This window comes from Sprattus sprattus (assembly GCF_963457725.1).
Source record: "Sprattus sprattus genome assembly, chromosome: 1".
NCBI lineage: Eukaryota > Metazoa > Chordata > Actinopteri > Clupeiformes > Clupeidae > Sprattus > Sprattus sprattus.
The window spans coordinates 53,525,731-53,548,949 of NC_137920.1; the positions used below are offsets into that span (position 1 = coordinate 53,525,731).

Sequence of the window (23,219 nt, forward strand, 5' to 3'; positions counted from 1 at the left end):
ACACAACAAATTTATTAAAACATTTTGGGATTGAACTACTTACCATTTCATTTTGTCACTACCGAAATCATCTGGTCACTACCATATGTTTCGGTAGTGACTGTTTCGGTAGTGACAATTCTAGCTAACTTTAAGCATAAATAAAGAATTCTAGCAAGCACATCTTTGAAGAGGTGAACACACATACAAACATAAGATTTTCCATGAAACCCCAAAAGGTTTACTTAATTGAAGAAATCATGCGTTTCGGTAGTGACAATTCTTAAGGTTACACATCTATTTTCAGACTTTGGTACACATTTATATAAAAACTATGGGATTTAGCTACTTACCATTCAACCATGAGGGACAGAGATGCAGTGTCACTGCATGGTCAAAAATGCAGAGTCGTGGCTAAAACACAGGCTCAGCCAATGGACTAAAACTCTTGTGTTTCGGTAGTGACATGAAAACTAGGGACATGATTTTTCGAGTATAGTAAATTGATTTAAAAATTAAACCCACAATAAATCTAAATATTCCAAGTTCTGTTTCAACCCAATCATAAAGATCTTTGAAATTAAATCATTGAAAAAAATCTTAAAAAATTGAAAAGTGTTATTTAAAGGCATTGAAATTTAGATGTCAGGGTTGGGGACAGCTACTTCCCAATAGAAAGTACCCTATAAATGATGATTTTGTATATATTTAGCTTATCACTATCTCATGTAATGCATTGGGTTTATTAAACCATAACATTTTCTAATTAAATATCTATGCCTAAATACCTTATTGTTTTGTAAATAGTTTTTATTGTTGAGGGACTGCATATTACACGAATTAGGTAGAATGGCCCATATACAAGCCACTCCAGGTCCACTCAATCAGTGTGAAGTCCACCCACAGCAAACCGTCCATTTTAAAGGCAGTGTCTGAAGGTAGGTGAACTGTGTTGTCTAACTCTAAAGGGTTTTACTATTCTAGGTGAGAGCCCTCCTCATCTGCAACTTAAACAAAACAAACAGAAGTGGAAGAAACCTAAAATCCCACACACTATCCCTACGTGATGTGAATACCCTGTAGTGGAACTTACCATGTGTGGATGAGTGTGTGTGTGTGTGTGTGTATCAGCTAAGCGGAGCCCCAGAAAGTGGTCAATTACCTGACCGCTTGGTCGCACAGTAAGTCAGTGCTTTCCCCGCCATGTGACCCAACCTATCCTTACCCAGGAGGGGGGCGTTGTGCTCACCTGCGGCTGGTGATTTTGACGGCGTACTCCTGTCCGCTCTGCTTGTGTCGACACTTCCTGCACACGGAGAAGCTGCCTTCTCCCAGAGGAGGACCCTGCAGGCACAGCTCGTACTGCTGGAAGAACTGAGAGTCCTGCAGGCATGGAGACATGGGTGGTGGAGGGGGGGATGTTGGTGAAGCAGACTTCAGCAGAGAATGTATTAAGTAGTTTTACTACTGGAGCTGAAGATGCCTGTGTGTGTGTGTGTGTGTATGTGTGTGTGTGTGTGTGTGTGTGTTTGTGCCTGTGTGTGTGCCCAGTACATATGCACATATTAATGCACAAGAATGTGTAAATGTGAATTCATTCTTTTTAAAACAAACCCTATAAAGATGATTAAATAACTGCAAACAAATGTTACAATGGCTGTGGTCCACAAGCAACTAACTACATGAGAGATGGGTCTCTTTTATGTGGCCTATCCTGTTCCTATCCAATACAGAATGTAAAGAGACAGGATCAGAATGGCGGATGACAATGACTTCCTATTGCTCGCCCTGTAGAAGATAGCTGCACTACACATAGGAGAAATCAGTAGAATGAGTTCTGTGTGAAGTACCTTCAGCATGGCGCTGCGCTTCACTGTGGCTGAGCCAGGCCGGTCCACGTTCACCTGGTTCTCCAGGAAGTCCCCCATGACGACGTTTTTGTTGAACAGAATGGACGGCGCAATGAAAGAGTAACCCTAGAGGGAGGAGAAGCCAGAATCAGAAGATGGCGTGGGGATTTCTCAAAGCCAGCGCCACATGACACAGAAGCAGGTTCTTAAACTTTTTAAGTAGAGAGGACAAATTGGCCTCATGCATCATCCATTTGTCGGGAGAACTTGATAAATCTTTTAGGCTTAATAAGTGCCTCGTGTCCCAGTTCTATCTCCTACCTGCAGGTGTCTTGCTCATAGCACAGAACTTAGGGGAGTAGGAGAGGGAGAACAGAATGTACCTGGAAAAGGCGATCAGTACTGGGAGGGGTGGTGGCTGGAGAGTACACAGGATCCATCCCAGTGAATTCCTCTGCAAAATTTCCCACATCCAGCTCATTTCGCAGCTCAGGACGGAAGGGGCTAACCACCTTTTTTGCAGCCAGATCTGACCAGCTGAGCCCCTACAAAAAAAAAAAAATCCCATTGATGAAGTGTACGGTGCAGAGTGTGTGTTCTTATATGAGAGTCTGTGCGAGCGCTAGGTTGAGCATAAACAAGTAGAACATATGGCAAATGAGGTTTTGAGGAGAAAAATAAAAAGAGAGAGTAAAATAAAGAGCAATACCAGAACTTTCTTCAACATAGCTCACCCTCATTTTGGAGTATGACTGTCCATTTCATTTCATGTTCTTCAGCATATCACCTCTAAGATACCGACACAAATCTGTACCAAACCGCTTCCTACTGCCTCCTGAGGCCTCTCTGCTTTTACCTCACTAGTATGCTGGATTCAACTCTCCACTCGTAACAGACTGAAGCTTTTTTTCTTTTAAAAAACGGTCTTTTCCTTTTTCTTTTTTTAATTAAATAAAAAATAAATCAGAACACTGCAGTTCCTGGCCAGCTCTGCAGTGATCCAGCCAAGAAAGATCCCATTAAGAGGATGTCAGTATTAAACCAAATGTGCTCTTTAGATGAAATGGATTATCAATACCCCTATTCACATTTGCTCAATCTCTATTATGCATATGAAATATCTAAATATAACAGAGAATAAACATCATAGACACATTCCATGGATATATTGTTAATGAGTGTTATAGACAAGAGAGTGTGATGTAAAGACCTTAAAGAATGGATGAGTCTTGATGTCGTCCGCCCCCTTGGGGCCCGAGCCGAGACGCTTGTGGGGGTCTTTGACCAGCAGCTTCCTCAGGAGGTCCTGCGCCAGGGGGGCAATCATAGACGGGAACGGGGGGTCGCAGCGCAGGATGCGCCTGAGACGGAGAGGGGCGGAGAGGGAGGAGGAGGAGGAGGGATGGCCAGAAGGAAAAGAAAATGAGTACAACCGTGAGTGAACTCTTGACAGAAGGGCTCTGATGGGACAGTGGTGAAGAGAGTGCGACTCACTTGGAAACCTCACTCTGCGTATTCCTCTCACCCTCCAGGGTGAATGGAGAGGCTCCGGTCAGCAGCTCAAACATGAGGATGCCCAGACTCCACCAATCCACCGACTTCACAGGCCAGGGAGCAGAGAGAGAGAGCAATGAACAAGTGCTGCTTTAGTGAGGACGAACAGAAACACCAGGAACAGATAGGACAACAACGGTATTGACGGAACACACAATGAAAGGGAGAAACAAGTTGGAGCAGGTCGAGGCAATACGTGATCAATGTTGCCCTTGATTAGTGGCACATAGCAGTAAGCACTCAATTTGACTCGCTTTAAAAAGCCTTTGTCGAGGCATTAAGGTCAATCGTCCGACACGTGTTAGCATGGATGACAAATCACGGCAGGCACTCTGAAGTACACAGACAGCAGTCGTTGTCAACAAATGCTTCTTTTCCCATGATGTAGCCCAGAGCAACACACTCGTTGAAAACAATCACAAAGCTGACTAAATGTCACAAGAACAATAACAGAACTGAACTGGCAGCCAGCTGTATGCATTTGTGTTTTGTTCTGGGACACATAATGGGGATTTGACAACACTGACAATAAGATGTGTCAAAACTATTGCCTGTGTAATAGAAACGTCTCTCAATGCAGCAGGAGTTGTTTACATTTAAAAACACTAAAATGGCCCTTTAGAGCATTTAGTGGAGCACACAGCGTAAAAGGGCACCAGATCAGGTTGGCATAAGCCGAGTGTTAACTTGCATTCAGAGTGTATGAAGGCTTGAAGTTCACTATGCTTCTTACCTTGCCATGGCCTAGCTTCCCGCGGATGATCTCTGGTGCCATGTACTCAATGGTGCCACAGAATGAATAGGTCCTCTCTTTCTGTTGACACAAATCGCCCAATATACCACTGTGGTCAGACGCAATTACAGATTTTGAGATGCTAAATTAAAAAATGGCATACCCTGTGTTTTTTCTTTTTTATGAACTGGCAATGTTAGGTTGGAGAGTTAAAGCGTACGGAGTTCTGTTCCAAAACTAGTAGGCTAACTACCTAAAAAACAGGCAAAAACCCTGCAAACACCACAAACAGCCCAGCTGGCACTGAAAGAAGCTTGCCAACACAGTAACTGGTGTCTTTTGGCAGTATAGCTGGCAATATCATGCGTGTGAAAGTTTTTGCAGGGCGTTCCAGCCCATTACACAAATCTACATAGGGCATATCTAGGATGGTTGGTGGGGAAGACACAGGTGTTTATCTGTCCTTCACATGACCATATGCTATCAAAATGAATTTGAGGATGGTACCAAAACTAGTTGCCTATAAAACCATACCTAAAAAATTCTTGTATAGTGTTACTTTAAATATGGATTAGTGTACAATATCTCACGACATCCGTCTGGTAGAGCTGGAATTTGCATTTTTTCCATCAACATTTTTATTGTGAATTAGTTTAAAGGTCCAAACCGAAAAGGTTTCGAAGGATTGTTCAGAAGAACTGCCATATCTAATTTTTGAGTATACTAGATCTCTTTCCATGCTAAATGCTCAGATAAATTGCCTTTACTTTAAAATAATACACATACAAACTACCATCCTATGCTTTACAAGTTCTGTACTCAAGCAGTGGCTACTCACTGCATTGGTTTGGTTTAGCTTTACTGAGGTACATACAGTAATTTCACCACATTGGCAATAGTACCTCTTCATCAAGGAACTCCTTGCTCAACCCGAAGTCTGTCAGCACTACGTGTCCCTCGTTGTCCAATAGGATGTTTTCCAGTTTGATGTCCCGGTACACAATGCCAAGCTGTAAAGATTGTGCCAAAAAGAAAAAATCAAGAACACCAAACAAGGCTCTAACAACGCTGTGATAAAAAGCATTCGCCTGGGAAAAAAAACCCTCCTAACTCATTCTCAAATCAGTCATTCAAAACCACACAGAATCACCACATTTTGCCAAGGCACTATTTTATTTTTTTCAGTGAGCTCCTTCAAGATGTACAAGCTACAGCACAATTGGCTTAACACTTAGTACAAGTATGACAGGGATGGATGCTTGCTTTCAGACATGCTGATCAGAAAATATATAACTCTGTCAGTCAACTTGCACAACACTTTCATGTACACAGCTGTTGCATTTTGCAAATCAAATGGGAGAGACTGGTTGCCTAATCAGGTAATGGGCATGTCTTGGTTCCTATTTCCTATATTACAACATGCATTTCAGACTGTACTTGACTGGAGTTAAACTGTCATTATCAATAGACAATGTATCAGTTCTGTAAACAGGCCTGCACCTATTTCAGTGAATTGGCATGTGGAGTTTTGGGGGTGCACACACACAGTGATATGATCATATTTGTGCGTGGGCCAACCTTTTGTATGGTCAGAAACGGCACAGGCTTTTTTTAAATATTTTGTTTGGTGTTCAATCATCAAACGGTGCTCTCCGTGTGGACACAGCATTGCATACTTTGAATAGAGTGTGTGTTCACAGTCAGTTCATAAAAACCGAAATAGCAGGGCATGACAGGAAGCATCTTTTCTCTCTGGCCAGTCAAGGGGCAAGACTAGTCCAAAGATCATGCTATGACCTAGACGGGTGCACACAAGTGGCTTTAGCACAGCCTTCATAAGCTGCTGCAACTGCAGTATACAAATTATGTCCATTTCCACATTTTTTTTCTAGAACTGTATCTATTCAATCTGGTGGTTAGTCAACATCACAATAATGACTGCAATACTCTTTGTAAGAGATACAAATTCAATTTCCATTCTGCTCATCTGTTTAACACATTTTCAAAGAACTAGTGTTTGAAGAGAGTTCCACCTCTATACTGCACTGCAAACAAAGCTAATTATTATACAGTGGCCAAAGCTCTATTATGTCAACAATGTAGATGTGCTTTAAACCTCTGTGTGGTATGTCAATACACTCAAGTGCATGGCAGTATATTTCAATTATTATATCACATTAAAATGTAGCACAAAGGAAGACAAAAACAGCCTAGTGTAAAAAAAAAAAAAAGGAGTTTCAGACTTACAACACATATAAGGACTAACAGACTTCCATGTACCTGCAAGGAGAAGCTGAGTGTCTTTCTTAAAAGTCAGAAAAAAACACTCGGTCTCTGAGGTCCTAAGAGGCCTTTAGCTGCTCTGACAGAATTAAATGTGATGCTACAACCCATGCGTGCAACTGACAAGATGTAGTCAATTCCATGTCTGCCACATATACACACACAGCAGGCTCACTAAATGTCTCATTTCAAGGGCTTTTGACTGACTTTTTTTGGTGAATGCCCTTTGCATGAACTTCCGGAAGCATCTGAATACAAACATAGGAATTCCATTGGCTTTTTACCATGGCCTTTATAACCACACACACTTCTCAGGAATTTCAGCTATACAAAAATGCTTGTTAGCCAACCCCCTTAACACAAAGCTCAGACTGTGCAAATAAAGAACACCTATACATTAGATTTAGGACTTATCCAGTAAATGCAGAACTTTAAGAGTTTTTTAATGCATATCTGTTAGGTAAGTAACAGTGTTTAAAAAAAATGGATTAGATTGAGGTGTGGAGAAAAGATGGCGGCTTCGTATAGAGTTAACATTTTTAAGCACCATTGGTTCTTGACATTAGTCGTGGACAAGAGTTTAAGACCACTCCCTCACAGTCCAGGGGGGACAAATAGTGGTTCTTCACTGGGCAGGATATTCTGAACAAGTAATTGGTGAGAAGTTAAAGTGTAGTACGATTGCCGCTCACAATACAGTCGTGAAATTTGCAAAGTAAAGGAACTTATTATGACAGAAAGCAGTCTGGGTGTCCTTTAGTGATGCCTTTTTTTACCGATCTATGTGTGTTTTAAGAAAAGGCAAAACACAGCGAAATGCAACAGGCGTTTACTGTGTGATGGTCAATTGAAAAGTGACTACAACAGGCCAAAGTAAGGAGGATGCAGTCTCCTGCAATCAATTTAATTTCTGATGCAATCACTACATTCAGAAGAAAACAGTCCATTTCTTTTAAGAGTGGTCTTAAACTCTTGTCCATGACTGTACAGATGAATAACATCATAGTTGCATCATAGGTGTACACATAAACCAGATAATGTATTGTTAAACATTTTTGTTTAATCCACAAGAGATTTTTGCACTATGTCCTTCTAGGTAAAGTAATTAAAAAGTTTACAGCATCTTTTAAGACTTATGTTGGAGGTTTTCCCAAGACAGGTTCTCTTATCCCACAAGACAGACAGACATGTCACAGTTGCTGCCGGTCCTTACCTTGTGCAGATGCTCCAAGGCAAGAATGATCTCTCCAATGTAGATCCGAACTTCCTCCTCAGAGAAGTGGTCTCGCTGGTAAAGATGGGTAAACATCTCCCCACCACTCACATAGTCTAGAAGGGACAGCAAAGTGTTCTTTAGAAAAACAAAGTAAATCAAGCACAGCAAAGGTTCGTCCATTCCAGACACATACATTTTTTTTTTTTTAAACAATAAAAACTGTAAATGTACATAAATATGTTTGCTAATGTATATTTATGATTTTGTTTCTGATTAAGTACTTACCAAGTATGAGGTGCAATTTCGTCTGAGTTTGGAAGGCATAGTGCAGTGTGACTAAGAAGGGAGACTGCCGAATGTGCTCCAAAACTTGTCTCTCAGTCCGGGTGTGTTCGGCTGTTTTTGCCTTTTGTACAATGGCTGCCTTCTTCAGCACCTATAAACGAGGACACTCTCATTAATAAAGACAGAGCGAACGGGCTGATCCACCTAGTCTGACCTTTCCCTTTGTTACACATTAAACTTTTCAACATACATGGGTGTGCCCACTAATGGGAGAGATCAGAAAGGGAGTGATTCAGGGAGTGCTGAACCTAAGCCAAAGTGATGCACTTCTTCATGATCAGAATTTAATTACAAAGGGAAGGGACGGAACCTTTTATGATCGTTAAGATTTCTCAAATCAAATATCAGCTGTGTGTTTTTAATAAAGATGAGCCACTGATGTACAACATTGGGAAGGCAGACTGGAGCTGCTGCACTAACCTTCATAGCATAGAGCTTCCCTTCATCGTGACCACTCGTCTTCCTCACGAGGAACACTTTTCCGTATGCTGCACAGGAATAAAGAGCAGACATTAAAGACATTCAGCTATCAGAATTGCCAAAAAAACAGAGGAGCAACAACCATACAGGACCAACACTGCTTTTTCCATTGACATGCCTCATTTTCCCTTTGACCCTATAGTATCAGTCATCCACAGCCAGAGTGCATATAGGTCTGGTCCTAGACCATGAATTTTCAAAATGAACATTAACCCATTTGAAGGTTACACTGATTAGCCAGGTTGGGGAACACTTAAGGTATGAACAGCAAAAACAACAACAACAACAATAACAACAACAACAAAAACATTATGAATCTGAATTGTGCCCCTCACCTCCAGTGCCCAGCACTTTCAGAAGTTCAAAGTTCTCCACACCCACTTTCTCAGCGTACCCTGTTAGGTTTGCTGAGGGGGAAAGTTGAAATATTGTGACACACACACACCCAAGGCTCTCCCCCAGATACCGAAGATGCCACTCCGTAGCAAAGAGCATCATTACAGTACATCAATAAAAGTCAGAAAAAGCTTTCAACGGTCAGACAAAGTAATGAAGTATAAACAACATTTTGCAACAGAGTGCTACGACGATTGCAGCACCCATCAATCACATTGACAAAATATGAAGAACATTAGTGAGCGAAAAATCGCACATAAATGGGGGTTTAATGTGTGCGGTTGAAACTCATTTACTACTTACCATTAGTGATTTCATGTTTGACAGTACAGACTTTCTTCCGGGTCTCTTTATCAGAATCCTCGCCACTACTGCTGCTGCAGCCACTACTACTACTAGTGTCTCCAGACATAGTGCTTATGAAATGTAAAGTAAGTTATATCTAAAAAACGTACTGCAAGCTGACTAGATTTCTCCTTCCGGTCTACAAATTATAATCTAAACTATACAGCGTAAACAGTATAAATGCACACTATAGATCAATCGTTTTTTTGCATAAAGTGCAGGAATACACCGCGAACTGTCTCGTATTGACAGTAGTCATTGTTTTGTTTTTCACTTATGACCACCGCAAATCCCTTTGACATCCTGCTGTTTTGACTAATCTTCATAAGCTCGTCCTGTTGTTTTCAGGGGTTACACGACCCACATAAAATATCAGCTAAGTTATCTGTAATGGTCTCTTCTAATGTCTATATAGTCGATAAAATGCTGTCTATCGAACAACCATTGCCGCCTGATACTTGAATTTCGTTTCTGTTAACTCCAGTCAATGAATTGGTGTCGGCCATACGTGGATGCCATTTCCGTATTTTCTACTTCGACACAAACTGTCTAGCTAGCTTGCTGCTAACAATCTGCAACTGGATACAATTGTAACAACTCAGTTGCAGTGACCTGTGACGTTAGGTATAACGTTAGCAAGTGTTCTTCAAAAGTAGTGGCGACAGCTAACAAGGTATCTGGCTCTTTATAAGATTTTTTGCCCGCACGCACATACCTTGAGATACATCTCCTGGCTGCACTGTTTAATCAGCTGCGCGAAGCGAACATACGAAAAATGACATAAACCGGACTAGTTTTCCAGGCTAGCTAGCTAGATGGTTTGCCAGCTAGCTCGCTAACTACCAACCATGACAGACACTTAATTAAAACTCCCTAGCTATGAGCCAATAAAATAATCGAAGTGACACGCAATAGAGGACATAAAATCGCTCTTCTTCCCTTTCTTCCGGATGTACTTCTGTGTAACTCACGCTGAAAATATCTTTACTGAAAGGACACAAATTTCTCACCAAAATGACTTTAAAAACTGTTGTAAAGACTGGATTACTTAAACTACGGAAGCCGGTGTGATCCAATCTGATTGTTGCTTTTTTAAATTTAAATGAAAAGGGCGTTTACTGCTGATAGGGATATGGTTAACTTTGAAACAATTTGCCTCTCAAGTTCATCATACTGTGTTTGTGCTATTATAATTCCTTTCATTGCATCATTGTACGCCCAACAATGTTACTATAACAAATTGTGACATTGTGATAATACAAGTCCATTTGATCACATTAAATAACCATCTACCTAGTGATTTCCATTCCAGTGACAGCCTTGGTATATTTGAAAAGCCTTTAAAAACTCACCTTTTTAAACAGCATCTGTCTAATTGGTTCTTGTGTTTGAAACACACGTTATAAATATATTAAATGTTTATATCTGGAATTATTGTTATTATTGAAAATGTTGTTGTGTGTAATGTTTTTATACTGTTTTGTAATTCGCTTTGGACAAAAGCATCTGCCATACAACATTAACCATAACCATAACTATATATAGCTTATCTTATAAAGGTGATATATTGTTGTAAATGTTAAGGAGTTTTAAAAGTGTCATGCTTACTTTGTGTTACATTTGTGTTACATTTTTATAACAATTTGAGATCTCTGTCAAAACTGAACGCCACCACTAATTTACCCCACTAAACGAATGTGTGCTGCAGCAGCATGTTCAGGTATTAACCGGGAGGATTAGCAGAGTTTTGAAAGGTGTCAGGCAGAGGACACAGACACACAGGGCTTTCACTGCATTACTGACATCAATCATCAATCTTCATAATCCTATTTCAGTTACTGACATTCAGGTGTGGGTGTCTGAGTCTGCACACGTCTGTGTGTTTGTCTGTCTGAGTGTGGGTATGGGCATGCACAGAGAGAATCTTTACCATCTACTTGTGATTTGTGTGTGTGAGTGAGTGTATGTGTGTTGGTGTGTGTATGTGTGTGAGAGAGAGAAAGAGAGATAGAGAGAGAGAGGGAGAGAAAGAGAGATAGATTAAATGTGTTGCTGCTGTTGAGAAATAGAATGGAAGTTAATCAATAGGATAGAATTAGGAATTAGGGAGGAGTTCATACATGCATACGTTCAGTACTGTGTGAGGAAGACAGCCGAAACACAATTAGGGACAATTTTACCCATTACATTAAACTAAATGTATAACAATCAGCTCTACTCAAAAAGCAGTTTAAAAACCTCAACATTTATTATGTTCCATTTGCTTAAAATTGTACAGTACTGTATTTTCTCTTCAGTTACATAGCAGAGCAATGAGTCACTACAGCCAGCATTTAAATATGGTATTCTGGGGTTACATAAAATGCAAATATATCTTTGTTGTCAGTTTTATCAGTGCAAAGGTTGAAAAATTAACTTTATTAAAAATGTCCCAATAATAATGATAATAACCACACTAATGATGTATAAAAATGGAGCAGAAATTGTGCCCAACCAGTAATTTTCTTCACTGTAACTCCAAATTGATTGGTGCTAAAGGTAAGTCAATAAACTGCATATGAAGGATGGTCATCAACAGCGTACAAAAGGTTTCAACATGAATTTTGTGTTATTTCACCATCAAAATTAAACGACTTTATGGGAAATAGTTAACATTTTACTCAGGCTCAACTGAAGACAGTATATGTTGTGCATACTGTACAGCACCTTGTTTCCAGACTGGAATATCAGCAGGATGTTTCATTTAATTTGATCAGTACCAATTAAATATTCATTGGGGTGTCACATCATCACTTCCACTATTGAAACACAAATGACTGCCATCTTCAGGCTCAGGCAGGCGCTGCTTCACCCTCTTCAGAGGCCACCTGGTTCAGCTGAAGAAGTTTGAGCACAGGCTCTAACCACTCCATCACGGTCTCCTTCACGCTCTTCTCCAGGAGGTAGCCCTCGGACTCGGCCTCTGCGTTCTCCTGTCCCTCCAGCGCCTCCAGGGATGTCTGCAGGTAACGGAGGCTGGCCAGGACTGAGCCCTGCACAGGACAAGGTAGAGGTTAAAGCTTTGTTGGGGACGAGTCATTTCCAAAGATTAGTCTTAAAAGTTCACAATGCATTCAGGTAATCTCATATTCGAACTATACACTCATAGTTAGAGTTATGAACAGGATAGCAAAAATGCATATTTATTTCTATTTCTATTTTCCATATTATTCAAAAAGGGTCTACTGTACGATCCAGCCTTACATGTTTTTTCACTACCCAACAGTCTCATGAAGTGGTAAATGTAAAATGTATATTTTTGAATGACACATCTGGATTACTTCTTGATTGTTTTAAAACAATGTAGTGTATGCCATACCCCTATAAGGGACCAATACTATGGGAATTTATGCTGGATAAACAGTAGGCCTATGTATGTAGAAAAATTAATGACATTCAATTGGGTTGACTCCTTTGATTACTGTGTCTTAAAACTATACATATATTTTCCTTGTTAAGCATTTCACCCTGTAAAGGTTTTTGGCAGTATGTTTAATCTTATTGTGGGCACATCACACAAAATTTGCATGTATCAAATAGTTTTCTTATCTCTTGTCACTACCACACCTACTCCGTGTGGTTTTTACTCTCACCTGAACCAAGAGCACAGAAAGTACAACCACTCCGATGGTGTTCATCAAGCCACCGTAATAGCTGACCAAGGCCTCCCTGCACCCACGGAGGTATAGGTTGAGCTCCTCCGTCTGGTGCTCATAGCTGAAATGGGCGCTGTCGTTGGTCAGCTGGTACTGGATGCAGGGTCGAGGGGAGCTGGGGTTGCAGCAACTAAAGGGGACACCGTCCAACAGGTAGCGTCCATCCACATTGCTTTTGATGCGGCTGCCAGAAAAAAAGATTGAATGGGTTGGGAAGATGAATTTACATTTTGTTTATTACCAGGTGTTGGAATTGTATTAATGTTATGCTAGTAGCTAATCTTAAATGATTGATTTTCAATCTTTCAACATCTCCACATTACATGTATGGTTTATTTGAGGGCAAATGGGTAATCAATTTCAATTCAAACCACTAAATTGCTTCCAGTATTTTCCTAGTCTAGAAGAGACTTCTGGTATGTCATTGGTAGATGGAATGAACAGAATGAATTGAACTCAACAAGATTGACACTCACTCTTTAACGTCCTTGGTGCTGAGGTCAAGGTAGCGATTGCTGATCCACTGCACCTCAAACCAATCACTGTAGTCATCGTTGCCGCAGCATTGGAAATCCATCTGAAGGCGGTCCATGGACTGCTTCTGGAAACAGCGGCCGGGCGTATCCGTATCCTTGTAGAAGCGGATGCCATTCCTCAGACCAATCCGCAGGGAGGAATCCAGGGAGCCCTTCATGATGAAGCTCATAAGCATGGCTATGAACATGAGGAAGGCGATGAACATGGAGGCGCCATAGTAGGGCTTCAGGAAGGTCTTCCACTGCGGGAATCGACTCGGATCCAGGGCATCCTGACAGATTCGTCCGGCGAAGTAATTGATCCCCAGACCACCCAGGCCCACGATCATCAGGGTGTGAGGTACGATGTAAATGTCGGTGTTGCCCATTACCTGCAGATGGGGAGTGCCAACAATTTACAGGGTCACATGTTTAGAGACAAGAAATGATAAGTCCAAGAATTTAGTGTTGACTGAATTATGCAAGAGTGGGATATGAAGCTCCCTTCACTGTTACAAAAGTGTCTTTGTGACTTTCATGTTATGACACTTACAGTCTTTTCAGAGAGCATGTGATATAATCTGAACCCTATTACAAGTTAGTCTTTGCATTTTAATAACTGAATTGAAGGCTTAGCTAACACTTTCAAGCAACAGAACTATAATTGCTCCTTCAGATGCTTTTTCTAGGTGCCTGTTGCAAAAAGACATCTCAAATCGTAAAATGTTTTTTTTTTTTTTAAACTGTTAGGGGCCAAATAATTACAATGCTGATAGCACATAGCATATCATTTTTCATATACTGTATACAGTAGTATGAATGAAGGATGTTCCTATAAGATATACAGCAGAACATGGAACACATGTTTAGCAACCAGGTGCTCCACCTATTGGTCTGAATGAGTACAGTCACGTGGTTCATCAGGCCTGCTCCTGGGCCTCAGTGACAAGCAAACCTCCTTCACTTTTAACGTGGAGTTAGTGTATGGGTAGTTTAAGTGCAACAGAAAATCCTCAAAAAAATCAGAAATGTATGTAGTATGCTGAATTGATATGGTTAGCTAATCAAACAAACAAAAAACGCGGTATAATGGTTTGTGTGTACATGAAAACATTGTTGTTACAATGTATTACAACTCAATTATTGTGTATATGTGTGTTATACAATGTTAAAGTTATAACTTATAATTAATATATGCTTCCATAGCAGTGTCAGATGCAAATATCCCTATTCCGTCCGTGGCAAAATGTCAAAGGGGTGTTAATATTAAGAGGTGATGATCTGCTGATTTATTTTGTATGATTTTGAGTAGATAGAGTGTAGGGGAAAACATTGTCTGCATGGCTCCTTTCCAAAATGCCATTCTGTCAAAGTTCACTGCTTTTCAATTATTAAGTGACATTCATGGTGGGATAGGCGAACTGATAGACATTTAGTTGTCCTCGAATGGACAAATTCTAGAGCAACATTAACATTTGTTGTTATTATACAAGACCTCATATAACAACCCCCCCCCCCCCCCCCCCCCCCCCCCCCCTCCCACCAGGACACACTCCTCGATGTTCTGTGCACGTGACAAATAATTGGCAGCCTTGGATACCCATCTCCATCGAAGCTTCCTGATTGGTTAGTATGTTCACACACAATTACATCTTTTAGTTGTTGTTTAGAGAGTACATTACTGAGAACTTCCTTATTGGTTAATATTTTAGTGTTTTGTATCATAATGCAATGGCAGGTGATGAATATGACTTATACCAGCTTTATACTGGGAATCATCATGCAGCTGTTTGCTTAACGTGGTTCTTAATGATCAGTCAGCCACTATGGTTTAAAAAACCTAATTGTAACCTCCTTTCTGTGGTCCAATTGTGTCCAGGCCTTTGCACAAGCTTGATATCCAGTCTGATTATAATATACCTGTTCCCAATATGACAGCTCATTATGGAGGACAGCTCATCGATAATCCCATTAACAGCTTAGAGAATATTTATATTCACACAGGTTCATTTCAACAATACACTATACGATTCACCTTTTTACATCATACCATAGAGGTCTTTGACACTCTTTTAACAACTTCAAACCATCACATAACAGCAATGTCATTATTTAAATTGACCTACGTAAGCAACAGGGGATGGTGAGAAAACAGTGTTGAAGGACAATTGGGGATGATATCATAAAATGTTACTTTGCCTTCATATACTTGATAATGACGGCCACAATCACAAGCGTAACGATAAAATAGTTATATTCAGAAGTCAAAATTATCTTAATATAGATAAAATATCATCCACCAATGACGTAAATGTAAACCATAGAAAGGATTTGCTACCTCAGCCCTTTTGCGCAACTCAATTTTCAGGAAACAGCCCAGGCAGAAGGTGATGGATCCCGCCACTGTGGCCATCCAGGATAGCAGCCACAGGCTCTGGGCTAGTTTCACCCTCTTCTGGAAAGAGAACTTCATCTTCATTAACACCATGATGGAGGCCTCCTCGCAAGAGTTTGTCCCGAGGAGGAGAACTCAATGGAGAAGCGATTAGACGCCTCAGTCGAAGACAGGAGAGTAACAACAGATTTATCCAATAGTTCAGGCAAAAACCTGACACAATTTAGTTAAATTCGCTTTGATTCTTCCAATTGGCCAAAATAAAGAATGAATCCTCTAAACTGCTGTTGAGTGGTCTAAAAGTAGGCTCCTTCTTTCTTCCTTGAAATGGATTCTTTAAATCCTTACTCCGCTTTCGATGATATTCCACAATCCGTTTGGTGAATATCCCCGGAGCCCTTGCCAAAAAAAGATTGATACCCCTTGGCCCCGAGTGTGTACCCTTGCACCTCTGTGCCCATGCTTGGGTGAGACACACTGGGTTGGGCCAAAGCTGCAGGACTGGGGCATCTTACCTCTAATCCCTCACCTATCCTATTAAACTCGCCTTTCCAATGGGAATCCAGGCCACTGTCTGCTCAGCAAACTGACCCTGTCCACCTCTGTGGTACGGGACAAGGCTGTGAGTTTTACAATGATGGAGGAAGTGTTTTAGATGTGTGCATTTTGGAAAAAGGTTTATAATTCACAATTTCCTGCCTAAGACCTGAGTACCGTTTTGATTTAAAACAAGGTCTTCTGGTTCTGTCTAAATATACTAAAATACACAGTCTTTCATCGTGTGTTCACTAACAAAATACTAAAAAGTAGAGAGGGAGAGAGTGAAAGCGAGAGAGAGAGAGAGAGAGAAGGAGAGAGAGAGAGAGTGAGAGAGAGAGAGAGAGCGGGAGAGAGAGGGAGAGAGAGAGAGGGAGAGAGAGCGAGAGCAGTGTTGACTGTGAAAATGAGAGTGAAAGTGAGGATAATCCTATGTAAAGCTCTGGTAACGAGCTCATTAGAGTGAGTGAACCGATTGCTTTGTATATGGTTTGTGGTCTCCAGACTCCAGCTTGAGTGGATGATAACTGAATACAATTTTTTACTGTTTTGGCAATCAAAATAACTGATTTCAGACATATTTTCTTTTGTTTATTGATGTTTACATAGTTTACAGCGATGACACATAATAGTAAATATTCTAAAACACAGGCAGGGGAGTTATTTAAGACAATAATTACACACGTCAGACGAATAGAGTGAATGAGTACAGGATCGAACAGTGACAGTAACAGTGGATTTTTTTCAAACCTTTTTTGAAAGTTTATAAGACAAAAATGTATATTTCTCCTTACTTTTTGACACATCTTAATGAGCATATCCACATGGATACTGCAGAAGAATGGGAAAGAAAGAGAGGAAAAGGAAAAGGAGAGGGAACAGGAAAGGATGACATTGTTCAGTGTACAGTGTTGTATTTAATATATTTTACCACAGAAAATACACTGCAGCAGCACTCCGTTTTGTTTCTATAAGTTTCTCATTCTATATAAAACCTGCTGTTTAAAATAGCCCTTTCCAGAATCACTACAATCTCAATGCAAACAATACATAGTGTTTACCTCTGTTTCTAAACTAGCTATAAATCGAAGCAGACTGGTCTCCTGGCAAAGAAATGTCATATTTTCTTATTCTAGTTCTAGAACAACATTACACATCAAAGGTATACCTACTAATTCAACTTTTCACATATTACTTAATGACATTAAGAGTTCAGTTTTAGGAAAACCTTATTTAAGTATTAAGTGGTACTGACTTTTATTTTTCTTATTTTTATTTATTTCTATTAGAAGTTTTGTAATTCTCACAACCTGTTTGTGAAGTGACCTTGGGTGTCATGAAAGGCGCTTTAAATAAAATGTATTATTATTATTATTATTATTTATAAGTGTATTATATAAACGTATTCCTATAATGTTTATGAACTGTCTGATTATAGGTTTAGGACTATAGTTGTACAAATAATATTGCATAAACTTTCGACTCCATATTGTGGAAGCCCCAAGCTGCCATCAGTATACATTTGAATTTTGACCCGGTCTTTGCAAAGTATCGTTTTCAGGAGATGTCAAATGAATTATATAGATATATCTAGAAAACAAAGTTCCGTTATCTTGAGATAATAACATCAGTTGAGACCTTGAGAAAACGGGAGTGTAAAAGAAATGTAAATCGATGAGATCTTACAGCTTCCATACCAAACACTCCTCTGTACAGCAAATTGAAGGAACAGGTACAAATCTTTACAAGCACAAACTAACTCTGAGACTGTATTGTGTAATAGAGTGTATTACATAACTAAATTCTAAATACTTCTTTAATATAAAATGTATTTTACACACCCTGTATGGGTAGTTGGAGCCAGGGTGATGTTTTTTGTATGAGGAAAAATGGCTTTAGTAAGAATTTAACAATTTTCTATTCAAAGTCATGAAGGACTTAATCAACACAACCTTCCCACCCACTCCTTTGGACTGTTTTTTCTTTTTTAAATATACACCAAATTATTTTTCAATTCTGCCATTTTTTGCACACACAGGTCGTTCTCAGCTCTCAGCTTGATTTGAACACTCTTCAGTATTCACTACATTAATTCTTTATCGAAACTATGCTATTCTCCTTTACATTGCCCTGTGATTCTGATCTTCAATAACCTAACTGAACTTACTACTAAATACATACAACATGTACATTTGATGACTTTTTTTTTTACTTTCATCTCCACTAGGTTTATATCCACTGAGAGAGAGAGAGAGAGAGAGAGAGAGAGAGAGAGAGAGAGAAAGAGAGAGAGAGAGAGAGAGAGAGAGCGCTTCATTATCTAGCCTTGTAGTTTTCTCTGCACTGGCAACTGTGAGAGATTTGCCTGTAAGATCTCCACTCAAATGACACGAGGGGCCGAAGTAGGACAGCATATCCAAGGGCACTCGACCAAATCAAAGTGGCGTGCTCCTGTTTGATGTTGTCTCTGGAGTACATCAAAGCTCCTCCCAGTGCAGAGCAGAGAACGGCTGCATGGATGTATCTTTGATTATCAATGGAGAAACCCAATCAGATTATGCGCCACATATCTGCATCTGAAGTGAAAGTCAGGCCCTCTGTAATGGCAGACTGAAAATGTTGATTTTGGCTGTTAAGCTGTTTAAAATGGTGAAACTGACTGGATTCTGTGTGACATTAATTCCTCTATGTAGTCAGATGTGTTCACAACCCACACGTCTCCCAAAAATGAATCCAGGCTTACAGTTTGGTTCTCTCCCCATTGAGTACTTCCTCTGCCACCCCTGGCGGTGACTGACTGATGTACTGATGGAGCAGCCTCTCAGCCTCCTGAAGGGTTCTCAGGCTGCCTGCAGGCTCCACAGCACCCACAGCACCCCCTCCACCAGCCATGCCATACCCCTGGGCCTCTCTCCAGCTGTGGACGATCTGCTGGCCCTCTTCCTCGGAGTACTCTGTGACGTCTCCTCGGGGATGGTGGTGATCCATCACGGCCTCAATGCAGTTGGTCGTGTGCCCCTGCAGCTTCAGGCCTGCGCCGCTGATCTCCTCCATGCTGGCCGAGAGGATGCGGATGGGCGAGCCCAGTTTGCGGGGCGGCGGGAAGTGGTAATCTTCTGCAGGGTCATGGTGAGACTTTTGGAAGGAGGTGGATCTGACGTCGTCCATCAGGTGGACGTCCTGGTGCACAGTGAACTGGAGGTGGGGTATCTGCAGTGGGCGAGTAGGATACTGTCGAATGACCTCCTCACCACCTGATTCGCTCTCCGTGTCTCCCTCCACCCACTGACTGCGGTGGCCACTGATCCAGGTCAGGATGGCTGCGCCGTCGTGATGGCCAATTGGCACATACTGACGTGCCTCGTCTCCTATCTCTGACGAATCAGATTCCTCCTCCTCTGGAACTGGTCCCAGTGGTTGGTCAGCACCAGCAATGTTATAATGGTTGTGGTCCAAGAACTGGACAGGAGGGGGGGTGGCTGGGAGCGTGAGCTGTTTTGCAGCGTCATCGGATTGTAATTGTTTTTCCATGGCTCCCGGCAACATTGATGTTACCTATGGGGGGTGATGAAGAGGTAGGCTAACTATTTAAATATACAGTACAATAAGGAATATATCATTCATTCCATAGGCCACTTTGCATCCGGACAATTACTGGAGGTGCACAACATAGAAAACAGTTTCTGTTGCATTTTCAGTGTCATATTCACATTGGTCAAGTCATTAGGTGACATGACTAGTATAATCCCAGCAAAAGGCTACAGGTACTGTATGGCACCACCTCTCCAAATCTATCCATGTCACAAACTAGAGCAAATGTTCATGGTGGATTCGGCCTTGAAATGAAATGAGTGGACAAAACCGTAGTGTACAGACTGTAGTGTCCTGTAAAACAGTTTGGTATGTGTTTATCTACATGTGTGACAGAAAATGACTTTGTGTGTCCATTCACAAAAAAGCATGGTCTTAAACAGTTAAGTGACTGCTGTTTTGTTCTGTATTGTTTCTCTCTGATTGTTACATGACTGGTGTAAAAGTAGAGATACTGTCCCGGGATGTTAGGGGTAAACAATGGTTTAGCGTGTAAATTCATCCTGTACTCTCTGACTTACACCCACAGGGATGAAGTCGAAGGGATGAAGAAGAAGCTCATTTCATTTCAACAGTAAGCATTAAATTCCCCGTACTCTGTTCTGATTATGAGCACGTTTTTTTTTTTTTGTCGTAATTTTTTCGTGGCTAGATCTTTTCATCACGACTTGATCGAGTTCTCACGTTAATGGCTTCCAGGCTGTGAATGGTCGTCTTAGCAACTGCCAGCTGCTCTGTCAACTGGTCTATGCGCTGGTTCAAGCGATCACGTTCTCCATCCAAATTTCCAGCCTAATGGCAAGCAGGGAGGGGGGCAGAGAGAGCGAGGGAGATAGAGAGAGAGAGAGAGAGAGAGAGAGAGAGAGTGAGAGAGAGAAAGGAAAGATAGGCATCGTCAAATCACAAATACATTTACAGAGCTCCAACTTCTAGATAGACTCTTCTCCTGTTTCATGGTTGAAGCTACCTCTCTTGCGATACATCTGGGATTTACATTATTTATTTGAATCTTTGAATTCACATAAGGCTACTCTTAACAACTGACATTTTCTTCTGATGCCTAGTAAAAAGAGTCTCACCACACAATGAAGCTTCTTCTCCAGAAGGTTGTTACTCTCTTGAGTGCATGAGTAATTGGACTGCAGACTGAACAAGAGTCCATGAACGAAAGAATATTTCAACATCCACAGAAATCCCATGCCATTAATAATTAATAAATGTTGGTTTACACAGAAACTTAAAGAATAATAAAAAAAATACACCACTTTAGAATCCTACTTATCCTTACTTCTTGAACCTGTCCATGAGGCTGCTGAGCTCCACGCGAGTGCTCTGTAACTCACTCTCCAGAACCTGGTGGCCGGTTTTAAATTCTGCCCCCAAGCAATCCATGCGGACAGAGGTCTGAAGTAATGTATGCTGGAGATCTTCATTCTGCCCTTGAAGAAATCTGTTTTTGAAGAGAAAGGATGTAAAACGACAGCAATGCACCATGATGTACAATGAGAATGTACATTAAGCATACAAATGCATGTGTATGTAACTACAAGTTCTCCAAGGATACCAAATACCATTTATATCCTAGTCAGAGTTTTTATTTTTTTTAATGTCTGTGCTTTACTGTAGAAATTAGCCAATGGCCTGACTCACCTAATTCTTTCCAGCTCGGATCCACTGTCCTGTAAGACACAAATTAAACACATACTGATTCTCACTCTTCTAAGCCAGTAATTACTTAAGTTCCACTGACTGGTGCTTAGTTGTCAAAAGAGACAAGCAGTTGATCATTTTGGTGTTTGTGTTGCTACAGAAAGACTGCACATGGAGTCTTGTTCCACAGCAGGAGATTATTTGATTGAAGATACGATACAACATACATGGCCACAGAAATGTAATGTAAGATATGAGCACATTAGGTATGTGATGAATATATATTCAACCAAGTGTGCTTTAAAGACACATCTTCAAGAATACTCCATTGTTGCCTGGAGAGCCTAATGAGCTATAGCAGCATATGCATTTAGTACAATATTGACTACAATGCAGCACTTACTCTATAGGCTGGTGGAGGGCCCATATACGTAGATGTTGACAGATCATCTTGGCCTGTAGGACTGTTTCTAGAGGAACTGGATTTACTGGAGTGTGATTCCAGCTCCCCACCTGCCTTATGGCCACCTGAATGGGGCATTGGTGAGTGAGGCCTGTGTGGGCTGTGGTGATGGTGATCACCTGAGGGTGAATGATGGTGTTCAGATTCTGGATGATCAAGATCTCTTGAGGGGGAGAGATGGTGTTCAGATCCATGGTGGTGATGATGGTGATCACCTGAATGAGAAAGAAGGGTTTCAGATCCATGGTGGTGGTCATGGTGATGATGGTGATCATCTGAGGGGGAGAGATGGTGTTCAGATCCATGGTGGTGATGATGGTGATCACCTGAATGAGAAAGAAGGGTTTCAGATCCATGGTGGTGGTCATGGTGATGATGGTGATCATCTGAGGGGGAGAGATGGTGTTCAGATCCATGGTGGTGATGATGGTGATCACCTGAATGAGAAAGAAGGGTTTCAGATCCATGGTGGTGGTCATGGTGATGATGGTGATCATCTGAGGGGGAGTGATGGTGTTCAGATCCATGGTGGTGGGGATGGTGATGATGGTGATCATCTGAGGGGGAGTGATGGTGGTCAGATCCATGATGGTGATCATCTGAGGGGGAGTGATGGTGTTCAGATCCGTGGTGATGGTCATGGTGGTGATGGTGATCTCCTGAATGGGTGTGATGGTGTTCAGATTCTGGGTGATCAAGGTTACTTGAGTGGGAGTGATGGTGTTCAGATCCATGGTGGTGATGATGGTGATCTCCTGAATGGGTATGATGGTGTTCAGATTCGGGATGATCAAGATCACCTGAGTGGGAATGATGGTGTTCAGATCCATGGTGGGAGTGATGTTGATCAGATCCATGGTGGGAGTGATGGTGTTCAGATCCATGGTGATGGTCATGGTGGTGATGGTGATCATCTGAGGGGGAATGATGGTGTTCAGATTTTGGATGATCAAGATCACTTGAGTGGGAGTGATGGTGTTCAGATCCGTGGTGGTGATGATGGGGATCACCTGAATGGGTATGATGGTGTTCAGATCCGTGGTGTTGGTGATGATGGGGAACACCTGAGGGTGAGTGATGGTGTTCAGATTTTGGATGATCAAGATCACTTGAGTGGGAGTGATGGTGTTCAGATCCGTGGTGATGGTCATGGTGGTGATGGTGATCATCTGAGGGGGAATGATGATGGTGT

General features: G+C 41.2%; 2 protein-coding genes across 2 annotated transcripts in view; both read right to left on the minus strand.

Moving 5' to 3' along the window:
• rps6ka4 (ribosomal protein S6 kinase, polypeptide 4) overlaps positions 1 to 10,229 on the minus strand; it is a 33,129-nt gene extending 22,900 nt beyond the window's left edge. Inside the window, exons 1-12 of the mRNA XM_080847547.1 lie at positions 9,140 to 10,229; positions 8,776 to 8,847; positions 8,381 to 8,448; positions 7,901 to 8,051; positions 7,613 to 7,728; positions 5,019 to 5,126; positions 4,117 to 4,197; positions 3,324 to 3,427; positions 3,040 to 3,190; positions 2,213 to 2,374; positions 1,830 to 1,955; positions 1,229 to 1,362 (exon numbers count right to left, since the gene is read on the minus strand). Coding sequence (XP_080703673.1) covers positions 1,229 to 1,362; positions 1,830 to 1,955; positions 2,213 to 2,374; positions 3,040 to 3,190; positions 3,324 to 3,427; positions 4,117 to 4,197; positions 5,019 to 5,126; positions 7,613 to 7,728; positions 7,901 to 8,051; positions 8,381 to 8,448; positions 8,776 to 8,847; positions 9,140 to 9,248 — 1,382 coding nt within the window. The 5' untranslated portion in view covers positions 9,249 to 10,229. The remainder of the gene's footprint in view (positions 1 to 1,228; positions 1,363 to 1,829; positions 1,956 to 2,212; positions 2,375 to 3,039; positions 3,191 to 3,323; positions 3,428 to 4,116; positions 4,198 to 5,018; positions 5,127 to 7,612; positions 7,729 to 7,900; positions 8,052 to 8,380; positions 8,449 to 8,775; positions 8,848 to 9,139) is intronic.
• A 1,783-nt stretch (positions 10,230 to 12,012) lies between these two features.
• rom1a (retinal outer segment membrane protein 1a) lies at positions 12,013 to 15,879 on the minus strand (the record flags this gene model as incomplete). Its single annotated transcript, XM_080847608.1, has 4 exons — positions 12,013 to 12,213; positions 12,814 to 13,060; positions 13,353 to 13,783; positions 15,730 to 15,879. The coding sequence occupies 4 exons, from the start codon at positions 15,877 to 15,879 to the stop codon at positions 12,013 to 12,015; spliced, it is 1,029 nt and encodes a 342-aa protein (XP_080703734.1).
• Positions 15,880 to 23,219: the final 7,340 nt, after the last annotated feature.